Source organism: Leuciscus leuciscus (assembly GCF_965113295.1).
Source record: "Leuciscus leuciscus genome assembly, chromosome: 23".
Lineage (NCBI taxonomy): Eukaryota > Metazoa > Chordata > Actinopteri > Cypriniformes > Leuciscidae > Leuciscus > Leuciscus leuciscus.
The window spans coordinates 5,595,219-5,615,941 of NC_138747.1; the positions used below are offsets into that span (position 1 = coordinate 5,595,219).

At 35.2% G+C, this 20,723-nt stretch overlaps 1 protein-coding gene across 15 annotated transcripts in view; it reads left to right on the forward strand.

Annotated features, from left to right (window-relative positions):
• Positions 1–20,723, forward strand: part of cacna1da (calcium channel, voltage-dependent, L type, alpha 1D subunit, a) — an 89,676-nt gene that overhangs the window by 26,738 nt on the left and 42,215 nt on the right. For 12 of the 15 annotated variants that reach the window (XM_082155731.1, XM_082155733.1, XM_082155730.1 and 9 more), the window contains exons 4-12: positions 218–357; positions 4,785–4,951; positions 7,809–7,961; positions 9,073–9,266; positions 10,637–10,740; positions 13,919–14,085; positions 17,746–17,820; positions 19,866–19,953; positions 20,087–20,113. In XM_082155731.1, the coding sequence (XP_082011857.1) occupies positions 218–357; positions 4,785–4,951; positions 7,809–7,961; positions 9,073–9,266; positions 10,637–10,740; positions 13,919–14,085; positions 17,746–17,820; positions 19,866–19,953; positions 20,087–20,113 (1,115 nt within the window). The remainder of the gene's footprint in view (positions 1–217; positions 358–4,784; positions 4,952–7,808; positions 7,962–9,072; positions 9,267–10,636; positions 10,741–13,918; positions 14,086–17,745; positions 17,821–19,865; positions 19,954–20,086; positions 20,114–20,723) is intronic. The other 3 variants (XM_082155734.1, XM_082155736.1, XM_082155735.1) reach the window with 1 other exon arrangement.

Genomic DNA, 20,723 nt, shown 5'->3' on the forward strand with positions numbered 1-20,723 from the left:
CTGCATGCTGCAATGCTTTAAAAACAAAAGCCAAATCACTTCTTTTCCCCCATGACACGCATTCAAGGATCATTTCAGATGCCATGGATCGGTTTACGCTAGTACAGTTTCTCCAAGACACCGACTTAATTAAAGATGTCACGAAATGCATTTTCAGATCTTTATCTTATGTTTCTGGAGGTTATTAATTTCTCTCTCCCTCTTTTGTCTCCCACAGGAAACAGTTGAATATGCCTTCCTTATCATTTTCACGATCGAAACCTTCCTAAAGATCATAGCGTACGGCTTGGTGATGCATCAGAACGCGTATGTCCGAAACGGATGGAACATGCTGGATTTCGTCATTGTTGTCATAGGGTACGTTTATTTGTCTATTATGGTTTAACATCTTAAGTTAACTCAAAGTTGTCAAAAGGCTTTTTTTTTATTATCTCATCTCTATTACAGACAGCACATAACACCTTTTTCTGTCCCTTTCAATTTTTCTCCCCAATATTATATTGTTACATTTTGCATTTATATTTCCAAAGCATTTTCTGGTTGGTGTAAACAAGTTATATAGTTATATATTACAATAATATATTATTATTATTATTATTAATAAATAATTTGTAACATTATAAAATAAAATATTGATCTATTTAAATAATAAAGGAATACACAAGCATGCAAACATTTGGGGGTTTTAAGATTTTTTGTAATTATTCAGCAAGGACAAGGCTGTCAAAATAATTTTATTAGAAAGATAATTTTATTTGTAGCTTTAATAAAATTTATAAAACAAATATTGCAGGGAAGACTGAAGTGTTTAATATCAATGTCTACACATTTCCTACCTGTTAGATCAAATAATTAAAATATACTGTTTTTATGTTGTTTCTACATTAATTCAGAGATAAATGTGAAATTATTACAATTAAAAAAAAATATTAAAAGTTTTAATATTAGGTCAAATTTTATCGTGATTAATTACAGAAATGTGCTATTAATTAGTAAAAAAATTGTAATCGATTGACAGCACTAGCAAGGACACATTAAATTGATCAAAATCGAGAAAGACCAGACCAAATATGCCAGTGTCTTACTCGTTTTCTTTATCTTTCTGTTTTGGTCTTTCTTCCCAGCATCCTCTGGAATGTCACTTTCACTAATTTTCCTCCTTTGAGGCCCTTCACCTTCTCCTCAACTCCCAAAACACACACACACCTACACACACTCCTCATGCAGCTAAATGACCCAGAAAAGACCCGTAAAATAAACCAGTGACGTGAGCTGCTGTCTCTCTCTATTCATTATAGTCATTGTACAAGCCTCTTCGGAGCATTTCTTGATTTTTAGATTAGAGTTCAGCGTGTATTACTCGCTCTTTATTTTCAGGTAGAAGAGGAAGAATCCTTGAGTCCACCTCTTCCGGCTGGTTTTTATTTAAGTGTTCATGTCACTTTCTACTGTACAGTATCAGCCTAAAAAAAGGTGCAGAAGCCTAAAGATAAAAGGAGGAACGCCTCTCCTCTTGTGTCCGTGCCGCAGGCCTGTGTCATACCGCATTCAGAAGCAGTGTAAGCAAAAGCAGCGTAACTGCACCATCAGGCTCACGTTGTGCTTTCACACTCACAACTGCCTCTCCATACAGAAAATAAAGCGTTTCTGGGTTTCTACAGCCAGGATTTGCTTTAATAATGTCTATAAATTGTACAATGGTTATCGTGAGTGTTCCATATGAGCATTATTACAAACTTGATATTCATGAAATGGAATTAGCATGAAGAGTGAGATCACTGTACATCCAAATGATAATTAGAGGAATTTTCCGAGTTCATTATGTTACACGCTTGATCGGCGGCATCTATGGCTTAACGTTGATTACTACAAAAAGATATTCTTCTAGACTCATCCTTCATTTTATTAAAAAAAAGCTAAAATTAAGGAGGATAAAAAAAAAGAAAGAAATATGAAGTTAATGATTTTTATATTAAAAAACTTAAATTAATTCTGTTAAAACTCATTTATTATTTGAGCAAAAAATCTCATAAATTCTATGATCGTTTTAAGATTTGAGACATGGTTTTAGTCATGGTAACAAAGTTGTAAAATTGGATCTAACTTTACACAGAATAAGTGTTTTTAACACTTAAATCATGTTAACAAGCAAATCATGTGTGTGTTGTGGCTATACTTTTAAAACATTTAGCATTACGGATTGACCCGATTCACTTCCATGTGTCTCACTTTAGTTTTATTTGTCGTTGTTGTTGTTTTTAATTTTTAATCAGCAAGGATGCATGAAATTGATCAAAAGAGACAGCTTGGAAAAGTATGGAATTTGATTTGAGTAATTTCCAGGTGGAAAAATATTTGTGTTTCTAGACTATTGTGTTTAGTTTTCTAAAATATAAAAATTAAGAATTAAAAAAAAAAAAACGAAAAAATGTAAAATACATGTAGAGTGTTTTCGTGGCTACAAGTTTAGTGATCCGTTAGTGATTGTATACCAAATATAATGCTGTATCAACCATTTATTTTAAATATGGTCTGAAAAATCTACAGAGGGGTTTTGGAAATTTGAGTCTGGAAAAGTATGTAGTTTCAAAATGGAAAATGTGGAACCCTGCAAAACATGTATAATTCATCAAAGAATCCTGACAAAACTGTTTTCAACATTGATGATAATAATAAATGAGCAGAAGAGACTTCTTTCAAAAACATAGAAAAAGCATACTGACCCCAAACTTTTGATAAGTAATGTACATTTCTGTGATAATCAACAAATTGATCTTAACTCTTATTGAACCGAGGATTTTCCTTTAAATTTAAACCAGACACTATACATTGTAGCTATAAACTGCTCAAATCATCCAGATTCAGTCAATCATTTTATGAAATGGAAAGTGTTTGTGTGTGAAATGAAAAAGTAAAAGCACACGGCTTACGTGTGCGCTATGAAACTGCTTTAACGGTTCTGTCCACTTGTTTTGTCATTCTATATCTGTATCTCTCACCGCCGATGTCTTGTTCGCTTCTCTGTAGATCATTTCAAACTGTGTACACTCTCCTCTTCTTCCTCACTCACACACACACACACACACACACAGTCCACTGGGCAGCTAGGTCACATTTCGATCAGTTCGCCTCATGCAGAAAGAGCTGTCTCCCTCTCTCTCTTCACCTTACCCGTCTCTCTGTTCACGAGGCTGTCGCTCTTCATCTTCAGCTCCCGAGCAGCAGCCCCAAATTAGCCACGAATACTCACAGATAGGTAGTCACTCTTTAAAGTCACCATGAAATCAAAAGTCTTGTTTTTGTATGGAATATTGCAGTATTTATTTGAAATTGTTTATCCGTGCTCATCGTTATTTTTCCGTATATTTTTATCCATGCGCCCTCGCAATCTTTAATCAAAATAATGTCCCCTCCCTCTTATAGAAACATCTCTTTTCTTCTCTGATGACATGTTCACTGGCGCGAGGGCGGGGCAACCTGTCACTCACATGAGATCCACCAATAGCAAACCACAACTATCCAATCAATTCCCCTGACAAAATCAATTCACGCCCTAATTTTGTCTTGTTTCACTCGGATAAATGGCAAAATAGGGAGGAAAACACTATCACAACATCTGTTTCATGCTGACTTTAAAAGATGAATAGCTGGCATTAATAAGGCTTTAAGATTTAGATGCATTCAAAATCAGCTTATTTTATACTTTGAATATTTATTTTTTTGTTATATTATCCGCTGTTGTTGAGATCCTGTCATACATCACTTTTCAGATGTGCACCATGGTCATTTCAGGTTACCACATGCTGCTTTTTCCTTGTGTACGGCGGATGATGCTGTCTGATGTTGTTCAGATTGAATGTCTTGCTGTTTATGTTTTGGCACATTCATGAAAGGTCATGCTGTCATGTGATGCTGGAAGTGTTTTTTCTCTTTTATAATCCAAATATGTTTTGATATTTCAGCTATTATCTTGCTACTTTAGATCAATAAATAAAGCAAAACTGTTATTATTTTCAAAGAATGTAATTCTTTTATATATTAATTTATTATAAGTAGACTTTTTTATATAGGAATTTCTTATATTTTAATAGAGCGCACAGCATTTTCTAGAATAAGTTCTAAGTTGAATGTTGTAAAATAAAAAGATAATATATCTCAAAATAATGGCAAGATTTGCTACATAGAAAAAAATAATAAATACTGGACTGCACTGGTTTTGTTTAACTAAAACAATTCAAAACGTTTTAGATTATTGTAATAAAGCTGAAATAGAATAAAATATAAATATTAGATGAAAAACATAAACTTCCCTTAAATGACAAGAAATATTGCCTTGACATTGAACTAAAATATAATAATGAAAAAAAATTTTCAGTTGAAATTCTAAAATTACTCAAAATAAAACTTAAATTAAATAGATTGAATTGAAAATGAAACATTTAAAAACACCAAAAGCTAATCCAAAAACTGGATATATGAAAATTAATAAATACCATAATAATATATAAATAGTAAAGTAACAATGGTGCGCTCCACTGGTGCTTTCACATGACTCTTTTGAACAGGATCTTCTAATGAATCTTTAAACGAAGGAGTTCTTGCTTTGAATCAGTCTAAATCCGTCATAGCGCTCACTGAACTACAAGTTCATATGACATGGTGTAGTTTTATTTTATTTATTTTTTTATGATTTTGAGACATTGAGTTATTTTTCAGATTGATCACTGACCATCATTGTTCTTAAGAGTGTTAATTTTTTTTACCATTCATTTTTTTGTGTGTAGATTGTTTAGTGTTGTCTTGGAACTTTTGACCAAAGATGGGGAGAAGGAGATTGTTGGAACCCAACCGCCCGTGCACGGCCACGGAGGAAAACCAGGAGGTTTCGACGTCAAAGCCCTCAGAGCCTTTCGAGTGCTGCGACCGCTTCGCCTGGTCTCAGGAGTGCCCAGTGAGTGAAAAAAACATCCGGCATTAGCGGTTACTAATAGCAAAAATAACAGTGGTTATGGTCTTTCAATATAGTGAGTATACAATATAAATCACTAATATTGTGATATCAGTGTTATTTTAGTATCATTGATATACTATTATAGTTTAATATTTTAAGTTGTATATTTTATGTTTTCACCTTTAGTTAAAGTTTTAGTATTTAAATTTATTTATTTTTTTAATGTCTATATAGTTGTATTTATTACTTTTAGTTTTAGTTATTTTAGTATCTCAAGTTAAACTTAAAGGTCCCATGACATGAAATTTTCAATTTCTGAGGTTTTTTAACATTAATATGAGTTCCCCTAGCCTGTATATGGTCCCCAAGTTTCTAGAAATTTCAATCGGTATAAATCGAGCTTTTCCTATCTTTCTCTGCCTTTGAGAAAATGGAGGCTCAATCAGGCTGATCTTGAATCCCCTCTTTATGACGTTACAAGGAGAAATGTTACCTCCCCTTTCTCTGCTTTGCCCGCCCAGAGGATATTTCTCGCCCATGAGAAAACGAGCTAGGAAACAGGAACGCGCACGCGCGATTTTAGTTTGTCCACGAGAGACATAATGGCTTTTGAGCGAGCAAAGCATAATAATTGCTCAATAATTGGATGTACAAATGAACACTGAAGGGTCAATACAAAGCTGGGCTTGCTGAACGTCTGAAACTAAAGTCTGGATCAATCTCTTTGGCTCAGCTACACACCTCGGACAAGTAAGTCAACTAATGATATATAAGTGTGTTGCTTTACTGTTTATGGTTACCTAGCTTGTTACACGTAGAATGTGGCTGTCACATGAGCTATGCAGTTTATGTGTGTGAATACACACACTGTAACGCGAGTGTTGTACACGTCTTTGTTATTTGGATAACCGTTTTCCTGTTGGTAATATGGCGCGCGCGATATCCGCATTTCAAGATCGCAGAGCTTGATGTAATTGTAATAAGATAAATGACAGACGTTACAGATCTCTCATGAAAAGGCAACAGTAGGTTAGCGTTAGCTACATGATAATAACTGTAAACCATCCGAATAAAGTACCGTATCCAAACATAATATTTTAAACTTACCATTCGGAAACGTCCTGCTGGAGCTGCTGAGTTGCAGCTTCTCCATCTGGATCAGATTCTGGGTCAAACTGAAATGCTTGAACGACTGCGTGTCTTCGTGCCATTGCAATATATCCAACATAAACAAACATGCATGGTATCGTTGCGCAAGATGGTCAAGGCCACGCCCACCCTCCACCTTGCGCTGCCTTTCTCCTCCTCATTATCATTTAAAGCTACAGACACCGAAACGGCCTGTCTGAAGGAAGCTCATTCTGGGACTGGTTTGTAGTGGCTATAATTCTGCACCGAGGCTGAATTTTTGAAAAGAGATTTCAGATACAGTACTAGGGACCACTAAGGTCTATATTAAAGCCTACAAAAAGTAGCATGTCATGGGACCTTTAAGGTGTGTTCACACTTATAGTTCGGTTCACTTGTTTCTTTTGGTCCGGACCCAAAAAAAACCCACATTTTGTCCTGGCCCGCTTAGTGGTCACCGTGGCATTTTAACACTGAACCTAAAGATACCGAACCTAAAGGCATAGGGATATGTTCACAACCTGATTGGTCGGCTTTTATTACGTATATTTTGCGACGGAACTTACAGAACATCCAAAATGATGCTGTGTGTTGGGATAAATGTGCTTATTGTATGTGTGTAGTGTAGTATATGATGGTGTTTTGACCAGCTGAGATCTTGTGAAGAGCTTATAAAATGTGTAAAGTCAAAACAGCGACAGAAATCCCTCCGGCACACGCACACAAATGAAGATCTGCTGCGAGGTGGATCAGATGTATGTACCGAACTGTGCAACATCACGACTATGACGAGAAAAAACACGTATGCTTGAGCAGTCTGGCCTTTTTATGGTATCTTGTGACATCACGTCCCGTTTTTGGTTCGTTTACATGTCTCTGGTCCGTATTGAGTTCATATTTCATTAGAACCGCACCAGAGTTCGTTTGGAAGCGGACAGAGACCCATCTTTTCAGCGTCTCAGTCCGCTTGTTTGGTGGCACCAGGGTTCAGATGTCAGAGTTCACACTTATTCAAATGAACCACACTAACTGAGCAATCGCACAGGGTTTGTTTTAATCAAACCAAACATACCAATTGTGAACACACCCTAAAAGAAAATTAGAAATATTGCCTTGGCAACTTGCAGAAATAAAATATTTCAGTTTTTTATTTTTTATATTTATTTTGTTTCAAGTAATATATATTTTTTAAAAAAATGGTTTTAGCTTTAGATAATGATAATAACCCTAAGTGATATAGATATATATTTTATTTTAGATCTTTAATTAGTGTGCTGACAACATGTTTAGCAAGGTAAAAACCCTTTCGGAGGAAATTTTTTTAAATGCCCCCTTAGAAATCTGATCAAGCTAATTACATATTCAAGGGTTAAGACGTTCAGGCAGTGCACTGACTTGTCATTTTCGAAAATATGTCGTTTTGCACCACACTAATCATGAGGCAGTTTGACAGCTTCCCCTTCCGAGCGCCCGGAGCTCCAGACCCCCGCAGAGGGGTGGATGTTGGGTGAGAGATGGCGCATGATGTGGCCATATGGCGGGAAAAGCGCAGCATTCCTTGCTGCATCCCCTCAGGATCGTTCTCTGAGAACAAGCTGTCAAACTCAATGCCCTAAAGACACTAGTGTGTGTCTGTGTGAATGCAATAGCAACTAGATGTGAAAGTTTGGACTTAAATGCACCCGAACGCTGTGGATCTGCATTTTTACGTGTGTTTGCATATCCTCAGGTTTACAGGTGGTGCTGAACTCCATCATTAAAGCCATGGTTCCTCTCCTCCACATCGCCCTGCTGGTTCTGTTCGTCATCATCATCTACGCCATCATCGGTTTGGAGCTTTTCATTGGGAAAATGCACGCTACCTGTTATTATCAAGGAACAGGTTTGTTAAACCTCTGTGCCTTACATTAATATTGATAGACTAGCGTTCAAAAGTTTGGAGTCGGTAAGATTCGTCTCTTCTGCTCACCTAGACTTCTTAAAGGGATAGTTCACCCAAAAATGAAAATTAGCCCATGATTTACTCACCCTCAAGTCGTCCTAGGTGTATATGACATTCTTCTTTCAGACGAATACAATCGGGAGTTGTATTAAAAAATATCCAGGCTCTTCCAAGCTTTATAATGGCAGTGAATGGCTGTTTCTGTTTTGAAGTCCATAAAAGTGCATCTATCCATCATAAAAGTGCATCTATCCATCATAAAAGTGCATCTGTCCATCATAAAAGTGCATCTATCCATCATAAAAGTGCATCTATCCATCATAAAAGTGCATCTATCCATCATAAAAGTGCATCTGTCCATCATAAAAGTGCATCTGTCCATCATAAAAGTGCATCTATCCATCATAAAAGTGCATCTATCCATCATAAAAGTGCATCTGTCCATCATAAAAGTGCATCTGTCCATCATAAAAGTGCATCTGTCCATCATAAAAGTGCATCTGTCCATCATAAAAGTGCATCTGTCCATCATAAAAGTGCATCTATCCATCATAAAAGTGCATCTGTCCATCATAAAAGTGCATCTATCCATCATAAAAGTGCATCTATCCATCATAAAAGTGCATCTGTCCATTTTATGAAGAAGCACTTTTATGATGGACAGATGCACTTTTAAGGACTTCAAAACAGATACGGCCATTCACTGCCATTATAAAGCTTGGAAGAGCCAGGATATTTTTTTAATATAACTCTGATTGTATTCGTCTGAAAGAAGAATGTCATATTCACCTAGGATGACTTGAGGCTGATTTGAATCATGGGCTAATTTTTGGGTGAACTATCCCTTTAATGTGTCTATCCTTTTAACTATTTCTGACATAGTTTCCATATTTTCCGATTTAATTCCAGTAATGTAGGTTTGTTACATAGATTATGTGAGACGATTATATAGATATATATTTTCAACAAATTGAGATTCATAGGAATTGTTTCTTGCAAGGATTTATAGCTATTATGCTTGTTAATATTTGATCTTCTCCTCTCTGTGCAGACATGATAGAGGACGAACCTGCACCGTGTGCTGTTAACCGTCACGGCCGCACATGCGCCATTAATGGCACCGTGTGTAAGGAGGGCTGGCACGGCCCCAACGGAGGCATCACAAACTTCGACAACTTCATGTTTGCCATGCTCACTGTGTTTCAGTGCATCACCATGGAGGGCTGGACGGATGTACTCTACTGGGTTAGTATAAGCATGAGACTTCACACACGTCGTCTTGTTGGCGTATAATGAATGCTAGTCAGTAATTATATTTGTGTGGAGAGGATGAAGTGCTCATACAGTCATTACTGTTTTGAGGAGAGTGTGAGATGCTCAAACTAGCAGCCCACACACTGAAGCAGGAACTCAAGAGTCTGTGACTGACCAGTGTTCTCTGATGAGATCCACCCACCTTTCACATCATCCTCTGGAATATGTTTCCTCCATTTCATCACAGCACATGGTTCATTTACAGCTGCATAAACTCCAGATAGATTTCCAGCCTAGATTTCCTGTGAATCACCCCCCAAAAAAATTCTTAGTAGCAGTTTTTAAACCTCTTTATGGATTTTTAAAAAGCCAAATTTACCCGTGGACCCCCATACACTGAGGAAGTGTCTTCGCAATATTCAGATTAGTGTTTAATCGCTATGGGTTTTTCCTGAGCTAAATCCCTGCTTTTTTGTTGCTGCTTATTTGACATGTTCAATAATTGAACATGTAAATAATGTGTAATGCAGCATGCACGTTAATGCAGTTTGCCTCCTGAAAAAAATTTGAAATAAACATATATATATATGAGATATATACATTTCATATATATATCTCAGCATTTTACCTAGACTAGAATAGATAAGTCCATCCATCCATCCATCCATCCATCCATCCATCCATCCATCCATCCATCCATCCATCCATCCATCCATCCATCCATCCATCCATCCATCCATCCATCCATCCATCCATCCATCCATCCATCCATCCATCCATCCATCCATCCATCCATCCATCCATCCATCCATCCATCCATCCATCCATCCATCCATCCATCCATCCATCCATCCATCCATCCATCCATCCATCCATCCATCCATCCATCCATCCATCCATCCATCCATCCATCCATCCATCCATCCATCCATCCATCCATCCATCCATCCATCCATCCATCCATCCATCCATCCATCCATCGTATATGTGTAAGATGTGTATGTTAATTAATTTATTCAGACTAGGCTAGAGGGGAAAAAGTATTTATTTATTATAATTTAAGTATTTATAAGTATTTATTGCAACTTTATAGACAGTGTGTGGGATTTCTCCTTTATCTTTCCTTTTATATTGACTTCATCCTACACTCAAATTTCTCATTAGAAGTTAAACTTGTGAAAGTCTTCTGGTATTTCTTCAAAATATCTAAACGTGTTAAAATTGAAATCCAGATTGATTTTGAGCAGAACATCTTCTCTAGACCTGTTTTTAACCTTCCTCTCACAGTTTCTGTTTCATACTTTCATTCTTTCATTTTCTCTTTCCCTCTTCTTCCTGCTTCTCCTCCTCTCTTCTCTCAGATGAATGATGCTATGGGGTTGGAGCTGCCCTGGGTGTACTTTGTGAGCTTGGTCATCTTCGGCTCTTTCTTCGTCTTGAACCTGGTTCTGGGTGTGTTGAGCGGGTGAGCAGCTCCTCTTTTCTCTCCCCTGATATCCATTTCTTTTTTTTCTCTGTCTCTCTCCCAAGACTAAACTCCCATCTATGGAGTTTCTCTCAGCTAGATGTACTCTCTCTCTCCGGGTTAACCGTCCTGTTTGGGCCCTTGTAGGTGAATGACGCCATTGGCTGGGAGACGCCGTGGATCTACTTTGTTAGTCTGATCATTCTGGGCTCGTTTTTTGTGTTGAATCTTGTGCTGGGTGTTCTCAGTGGGTAAGAGAATGAGAATCGCTGTGTGCTGTGGAGACTGCTGTGAATTATTTCTTATTTCTGCCAGAGTTTTTCTTGCATGGGGTTCAGTCATGGACAAAAATTGCAAACTAATCTGGTTATTTTTCATACTAGGATGTATTCAGGTAATTGTTTTATATATATATATATATATATATATATATATATATATATATATATATATATATATATATTAGTATTAATAATAATTATAAAAATATTAATAATACAACTCAGAATAATACATTCATTATTAAGTAGCATGTATGTTTATTTATTTATTAATCAATTATGCATGTTTTAATATGAATAACATAATACAAATATAAATTATTATACATTTAAATGTATTTTATTTTATTATTCTGCATAATTTCTATATATGATTTATTATAAATTACATATTTATTCATTTTTTATATGTATATATATCTGCTTGGGGTGTCTGCAATGCTTTTTCCATGACTGCATGTTCCTAGAGTTTTATTTAATAAATTTTTTCAGGGTTTCAGGTGTTTTCTGAAGTGTTGTGTGCTGTGAGATGATCTTCACGCTGCCGGGTTGATTTGTTCTGAGCTGATGACATTATTTAGTAAAACGGTTCCAAGGACAGAATGAAATGAGAGAGGAAGTGATTCAGACCAATGAAAGTCAAGAAGGGGAAATGAAATTGTTTAGACTAGAGGACAATAACTAGGGCGAAGCAGGTGAATGATGCTCATTCAGCAGAAACATTTGCTTTTTGGGAGAAAAAACATTAGTCATTTGGATGATTTAGCATTTCAGCATTTAAATACACTACCGTTGAAAGGATTGAGGTCTGAAATGTTTTATGCTCCACGAGGCTGCATTTACTAGATCTAAAATATAGTAAAAACATTAATATTGTGAAATACTGTTACAATTTAAATACCTTTTATTTTAATTTTCAGTCTTCAGTGTCACATGATCCTTCAGAAATCATTATAATATGCTGATATGCTGGTCAATATAGAGTTTAATATACATTTATAACAGTTGTGCTGCATGTTTTTCAAGATCCTTTGATGAATAGAACTTTCAAAAGAACAGCATTTATTTGAAATAGAAATCTTTTGTAACATTATAAACGTCTTTACTGTCATTCTTTGATCCATTTAAATCATCCTTTCTGAATAAAAGTATTAATCTTACTGACCTCAAACTTTGGAACGATAGTGAATGTCATTCCCAGTAACATTGCAAAACATGGTTCATCATATCTTACATTGTACATCAGTTTTTTTTGAGTGAACCTTAAACTGGATATAGGGTTTAGTTAAGACAGAAAGAGGCAAAAGGAACAGGAGGAGATGAGTAAGAGGAAGGAAGGGCAGATGGAGGAGAGGAAGGAGACCTGAGCCAGACAGGTGACTCAATTCGATATGGTTATTTAGTTTTTTTTAATCAGAAAGATAACATCTCCTTCATCTCCGTCAGAGAAGGGCACAGATTTCCTGACCTCCTCCGGAAGGGTGAAATTAATCTGCTTCTTGTGTCCGCGAGTCCTACAAGTGCTTTCTTAGAGCTGCAGGGTTATTAATATTCTCCCAGGAGAGACGCCGTGCCCGCCGTGGCGCAACATATACAATTCGCAGATCGAGCGATCTTCTGAAATTAGGTTTAGATTCCATTTTTGTGCTTTTGCCATTTTATTAAGGATGCGACACACGTCGTGTGACCTTTCGAGCGCGTTTATGTGATGTTTCTCCTTGTCCTTTGTGGACAAGCATGCACCCTGCTGGCAGGACGCTGAAGCATTTACACTTACTGTACGTTTAGGTATATGTAAATATGGGAAGCATGCGCATTAATCGTGAGAATTAGTTTAGGGTCCAATTCTTACTGTTAACTAACTATTAACTATGACTTTTCGCCTAATTACTGCTTATTAATAGTTATTAAGGTACAGTAGTTGTTAAGTTTAGGTATTGGATAGATTTATGTGATGTAGAATATGGTCATGCAGAATAAGGCATTAATATGTGCTTTATAAGTACTAATAAACAGTTAATATCCTTGTAATATGCATGCTAATAAGCAACTAGTTAGTAGTGAGAATTGGACCCTGAACTAAAATGTTAGCTATAATATTTGATCTCATTTAAACATTATATTTAATATAAATTATTTGTATTATTTTGCATCATTTCAGAAGATTTATTTAATATTTATACTTATTCAAGAAACAGATCAGTATTGTCATCTTCTAATTGTCACCATCTAAAACACAAGTATTTTGGAATTGATGATGGTAAAAAAAATTTGGATTAGGATATTAAGTAAAGATCATGTTCCATGAAGATATTTTGTAAATTTCCTACTGTAAATATATAAAACATTTATATTTGTGAGTGAATGCAGCACAATCGCAAACATAAATGGACAACTAAAAGGCGATTTTCTCAATGTTTCGATTTTTTTGCACCCTCAGATTCCAGATTTTCAAATAGTTGTATCTCGGCAAAATATTGTCCTATCCTAAAAAAAAAAGTAATAGTCATGTCCATCACAACATTAGCAATGTCCATAATTATACATATGAATTAAGTCATTTCAAGAAAACCATAAATCAATTGTTTTTCTTAAAGTTTATTTATTAAATTTTTTTGAAAATAATGCAAAATACTTGTATATTCAGGTGAAAATGTTTTGTTTGTAACACTTTAAAAACCACATATATATAATATACTGTATTTTCGTACTGTATCATCTTGTGAAATGTTATGCCTGAAAAGTGACATCTTTCTTAAACTAAATATCGCATGGTTTGATATTTTAGTATGTAATGCAATCATTTAGACATTTTAAAGTGTGGTTTAGGTTAAGTATTATAAACTTGTTGGATGATTAGTAGTGAACTGAAGGTAAAACTGTTTTCCTGAACCCAGAGAGTTCTCTAAAGAGCGAGAGAAGGCAAAGGCTCGTGGAGATTTCCAGAAGCTGCGGGAGAAACAGCAGCTGGAGGAAGATCTGAAGGGTTATCTGGACTGGATCACACAGGCTGAAGACATCGACCCCGAGAATGAGGACGATGAAGAGGACAGCAAACGCAACCGTGAGTACCTGAATACAGCACATGACAGGAATCCATGGAGGGACATTGTCATTTAAATGAATACTAGTAACTAGACACACATTATACAGTCCATATGCAGAAAGTTCTTTCAAGTCAGGATTCAGAATTGAGCTGAGAATGCTTTTCAGATCGCAAATTAGTTCATGAATTTCAGTTAAATTTAGTGTAGCAAACAGAATAGATTTGATCAATTTAAATGTGAATTTAAGGAAGTTTAATAAAAAAAATCCTGTTATTTCTGTAAGTATAGTTTATAAAGAACACTTTGACTTTTCTGAAATACACTATTTCCAGAAACATTTGATGATATTAATAATGTAGTAATATATACCACCTACAGTATAGAAGTTGTGATTTATCTGTAAATTGAATCAATTTTAATTTATATGTAAAATTGTGTGTAATTTATATATACACTACTGTTTAAAAGTTTGGGATATTTAAGTTTTTTTCGGCAGCATTTATCTGATCAAAAGTACAGTAATATTGTGAAATATTATTACAATTTAAAAGAACTGAATATATTTTAAATGTAATTTATTCCTGTGATGCAAAGCTGAGTTTTCAGCATTATTACTCCAGTCTTCAGTGTCACATGATCTTTCAGAAATCATTTTAAAATTATGATTGCTCAAGAAACATTTCTTATTATTTTCAATGTTGAAAACAGTCGTGCAGCTTAATTTTTTTTTTATGGAAACAATGATTAATTGATGAATAGAAATATTCAAACAAATAATAAAGTAGAAGTTCAAACAAACCGCATTTATTTAAAATATAAATCTTTTATCACATTATAAATGTCTTTACTGTGACTTTTGATCAATTTAATGCATCTTTCGTACTGACCCCGACTTTTGAAAAGTAGTGCATTTCATTTTTTGCATTGCATTTCATGCATTGCATTTCAACTTTCATATTATGCAACAGTCCATTTCCCAGAATGCTTTAAATTACTCATACAAAAATAGTCGATCAATGTAAAGTGATCATAAAGCAATGTGGTTGAGATTGTTGAATGACAGAATTCAAATCTGCCTATGTTGATTGTTTTTACAGTATTTGTTTAGTTTAGAAAAATGCCATATATCAGTAGGGAACAATCAGCATATCAAGGAATCAATAGCCATGATTAGTCACAGCTGATCATTTATATTTTGTGTTGAACTAATGAATTTGTTCAGTGAGTGAACTTCTGAATTGCGCTTTTCTGACTTGTATTAAGGGTGGTGTTTCAACCAAAGCTTTGCAACTTTTTCTAGCAGCCACTGAGGCGTCTTTAATTGGCCCGTCATGCCCATCAAACTGCAGCGTGACACCGAACAGACGTCAGCAAACCAAAACAGCTGCCTCTGGTGTATTTTTGATGAAATAGTTGAGGAGCAGTGAGCAAGCGCTGGCGCCACGAGCGCTGCCTCTTCCGCCGAACCGCAGATTTGTCAATCAAAGTCCAAAATCTTCAGGTTCGGGTTCAGTACAGTGCTGGACCGACATCTAGGACTGATTCTGCTTACAATTTAACTGTGATCAAGACACTGTCTTCAAGTATTGTCTAAAAGTGACATTAAATGAGCTGAATGTAAGTCAGTCATTATGTCCGGTATCTACTGAACGAGAGGAGCTTGCTCATAAGGGCGTGAAGTGGAGAAACGAAGCAAAATAAAGACTAATCCTAATCCCTTTTATATAAGCAGCACACATGATTCTGAGCGGTTGGAGCCGCTACAGTAACAGCAGATTTCCACTTCCACTGTTCCAGCGAGCTGCTCTTTGACTGACCTCAGTTCTGCGAGAGGACGGTCGGGTTAGATTAGCCGGCTGGATTCTGAAAGGTTTTTTTTTGTTGCTATAATTGATTGATACAGACCCACAAAAGTCGCTCGTCTAGAAAGCTTAGCACTTATGCAGAACTTATTCTGCAAATGGAAAATCAAGCTGAATTCTGTTTCCGCTCACACAAGTTCATAGAATGATATCTCTTAGAAGTGAATTTATTTCCATTTTTAATCAGTATGTTTTTCTTGTTTTCCAGTAAAACCTGTGTGTGTATGTGTATATGTATATATACACACATATAATTGAAAACAAAATGCAGTTATAAACAAGTTTTATAAATACTCATATTACTTCTGTAATTATAGATTTAATAAAGAATACTTTGACTTTTCAATGCACTGCACTATTTCTAGAAACATTTGATATTAATAATATAGTTATATTTGCCACCCACAGTATTTAAGTTGTAATTTATATGTAAAATTGTGTAATTTATATATACAGTACTATTCAAATTTTGGGATCATTAAAGCTGAATTTATTTGCTCAAAAATACAGTATTGTGAGATATTATTACAATTTAAAATTGTAATTTTAAATGTAATTTATTCCCACGATGCAAAGCTGAATTTTCAGCATCGTCACTCCAGTCTTCTTCAGTGTCACATGATCCTTCAGAAATCATTCTAATATGCTGATTTTTATTATATAAATGAACTCTAAATAATCTGTTTAAAAGTTCTGTTAATTTTCTGCCATGACATTGTCTGTTGATGTTATGAACATTTCCTTTAACCCGAAAACACAACACAATGCATTGTGGATTCGAAATATGGGTAAAACACCTGTGAAAAATCAATATGGAAAATCCCATCATATTAACGCAGCACAATGGGCCCTATTTTTATGGGTTGTTTTAATATTTTTACTGAAAAACAAGATAAAGACATTGAATAAAAATAGATTTTTGTTTTGACATGATTTAGTCATCATATTTGCAGTTAATTAGTGATTTGAACTGTGTTTGAACTGATATGATAATATTCAACATCTTGTTGCTGTTGCTTAGATATCACAAAACAACATAAAACCACATATAAAAAAATATTTGTAATATTTACCATATGTTATTTAATTGGTCTGCCATGTACCTGTTATATTTCTGATGATTTTAGATGTAAATTTAGGAGTTAATTGGTTGTTCTTTTTTCTAAGTAAAAAACCCCCGACAAAGTATAAATAATAGCTTGAATCTCCAAGCAAACAATTTCATCTCCATGTTGACTCGTACCACTTTTTGTGGTTACAAGACCATACTGTAGTTTTAATTTAATTAATTGTGCAGCCTTATGAGAAATAGCAGTATGCAATTGAGCAGTGTGAGAAAAGATTGGTTTCATAATAATCAGTGTCAAAAAATTTTTACTTAACTTATTTTTTCTGAACTTTAAGTAATGATGAACTTCCATGAATGTACAGTATGTGGGGGGCATCGAGGTCAGAGGTCAGCTTCATATCATACACGCATTCAAACATCTGCACCATCGAATCTCAACATTTGGACCCTCGCTATGTTCCTATGTTTTCATTGAATTCATTGCACCCTGTTCCTAATAACCTGCTCTTGCTCACTGTTAACTAACTACCCTTCATCCTTTGCTCCCATCCAGCAGACCAGTTGCCTCGATGTTGATGTTGTTGTGGTTGTTGTTTACTGTTGTTAATTGTTGTGTTTGGTGCTGTTCTTGTTCCCGTGCTTTAACCTGTGTCGATGTGGCTACTCGTTCTCGCCCTCGTGACCATGCCACGGCTGTGCTGTGCTGTGTAAATCATGCATGGGCTTTGGTTGCATGGGAAATGAAGGGGTTACATTGGCCAGCCTCATGGAGAAGAAGAAGAAAGGGTTTGGCTGGTTCAGCCAGTCCTCTGACACTCATGGTAAATCTCCCTCCCACCCTTCTGTCCCTTTCATATGTGTGATTACTTGATGATATTCATGAATATTACCTGTTAGAAGCCTTACATAGAGTTTGTTTAATAGGCTCTCTTTTGAAATGAGATATGCATTACTCATTGACTTAGGCACAAATGCCCTATTTTGGCCTGTATGGAAGTATGTTGTGAAGCTAATAATATGTCTATGTGTGTGATGCTTATGCGGATGCTATAGTGTGTGAATGCAATACTTGTGCTTTGCAAATGTGTGTGTTTTCCTTCTCTATGACCGTCAGCGCCTATATGCTGTTTGTACCCAACAGTTTTTCCTCAGCATTAGCGTTATCGAAATCCTCGCTTGCCCGTTTCCTCCTTCCTGTACTAATTTAGTCTTCTCATTGTCATTCTCTCAAAATCAGAGTGAGTCAGAGATCAGATCCGGCAGGAGTGGGAGCGCAGCGTCTCTACAACTTAAAAAAATCCCAAAACAGTGACAGCGAGTTTCTAACATAGAAATGAGGTTAAACCCAGATCACCAGGCTCATGGTCAGCAGTTTATAGAGAAGTCACAAAAAGTCTGATCACACTCGCTTATTACTGTCTTTGGATGTGTCAGAATTTATCCGTATATCCTGAGGGAATGTGAGGGCTGAGCAGAACATATATTTTGTACTTTTCCCCTCAAGCAGCCTTTTTCTTTACCATTACTGAAGTCATGATTGAACTATTGGCCTTTTAATTCGATTTCTATAAATATCTCTCAGCACAGATACAGACTGACTGTAATTGAGCTGTCATATAAAAACACTTTACATTATGATTTTCTGCTTTAACATTAGTATGGAAGTAAATTAATGACAAATGTCTTTGAAACATAAACCATGTTGAGTTGCACTTATTTTAATGTTTTACATTAAAATTACATTTTACATTTTAATGTTTTTTTTTTTTCCTTCAGGACTGAGGGGTGAAATTCAACATGATTGTATATTTAAGCAATTTTTTATAAAAAAAAATTGGTAACACTTTACAATAAGGTCTTATTTGTTAACATTAGTTAATGCATTAGTTAAAATGAACTAATAATGAGCAATACTTCTACAGCATTTATTAATCTTAGTTAATGTTAATGTCAACATTTACTAATACATTTTACGAATTTAATGTTGTATCTGTTAACATTAAATGCACTGTAAACTAACATGAACATGAGCATTTTTATTAACTAATATTTAAGGGTTAGTTCACCCAAAAATTTTAAATCTTTCATTAATGATTCAGCCTCATGCCGTTCCAAACCCGTAAGACTTTCGTTCATCTTCGCAACACAAATGAAGATTTTTAGATGAAATCTGAGAGCTTTCTGTCCCTCCATTGACAGCTACGCAACTACCACTTTCAAGCCCCAGAAAGGTAGTAAAGACATCTTTAAAATAATCCATGTGACTCCAGTGGTTTAACCTCAATTTTCCAAAGAGACGTCAGTGCTTTGTTTGCACAAAAAAACACATAATTTACCACTTTATTACAAAATATGAATCTCCAATGCGCGTTCACGCAACAACGTCCACCCTCGTGCCAATACAACACGCATGCGTCGTGGTGCTCTTGCGCGTTGGAGTCTAAACATTTTCCAATTATGTTATCTATTGCAGTAACATACACAATTCTATTGTACACAACTTTATTGTAAAGTGTCACCAAAAAGTAATGTGTTGGTAAACCGAAGGATCAAGATCAAATTACATCATAATGTCAGAGCTTAGAAATTGTGTTTATACTGACTTATATATCATAAAACATATATTTATCACAGAAAACACGTAAAAAAAATTATATATTTTTTTACCTTTCCTTCCTCAAAACCATAATGCATTTGTTTCACTAAGGATGCATTTAAAAATGACATCTTTGTTGTTGAATATTTTTCAGAAAGATAAACAATCTTGTCAAGTTCTTGACCACGAAATTTGACTGAGAATGTTTGAACTGTGTGTTGTGAGTGTTTTAATGCGTGTGTGCTGAACCTTGTGTTTGTAACACAATAGCGAGTATGCCGGCGAGTGAGACCGAATCCATGAATACAGAGAATGAGAAAGGAGAAGAAGAGAAGGTGACATGTTGTGGCCCAACATGGTGAGAAAACTCACAAATACACATGAATTGATTTTTATGTCATCAGTAATGAATCATTGTAATACGCTGTATCAAGGAGGTATATGAATACTCTGGTTTCTTTTTTAACTTTACAATTTGTTTCAATTTACAGTCAAAAAATTTCAAAATCAAAGTGCAGGTCAGTAAAGATGTGATTAGTATGTGCTAATCTCAGTTTATTTACATGTTATTGCATGTATTTACATGTTATTTGCATGTATTACTGTGAGCTTGCATGCTCTATCTATCTGTCTGTCTGTCTAGCTAACTAACATTCCAGCTAGCATTCCAGCTATCTGTCTAACTAGCTAAAATTCTAGCTATCTGTCTAACTAGCTAACATTCTAGCTATCTGTTTAGCTAGCTAACATTCCAGCTATCTGTCTAGTTAGCTACCTAGCTTTCTATCTAACATGCTATCTGTCTTGCCAGCATTCTGGCTATCTAGAACTGTAGTATTCTATCATTTTAGCATTCTACCAATATAGTGTTCTAGTATTCGGTCTATTGTTTTGTGTCTTGCTTTGTTTATTTAGCATTCAATCTTTCTGCCATATATAATATATAGCGTTAGTTGTTTTATTGTTTGTTTTATGTTTTATAACCTTCCTGCATTCAACTGTATATAGTGTTCTATTTTTCTAGTGTAGTGTTGCTCTATTTATCGTTTTAACGCATACCTATCTAATATTCAAAAATTCAGACTAGCATTGTATTGCTCTATCTAGTGTTCTTTTTATCACTTTAGG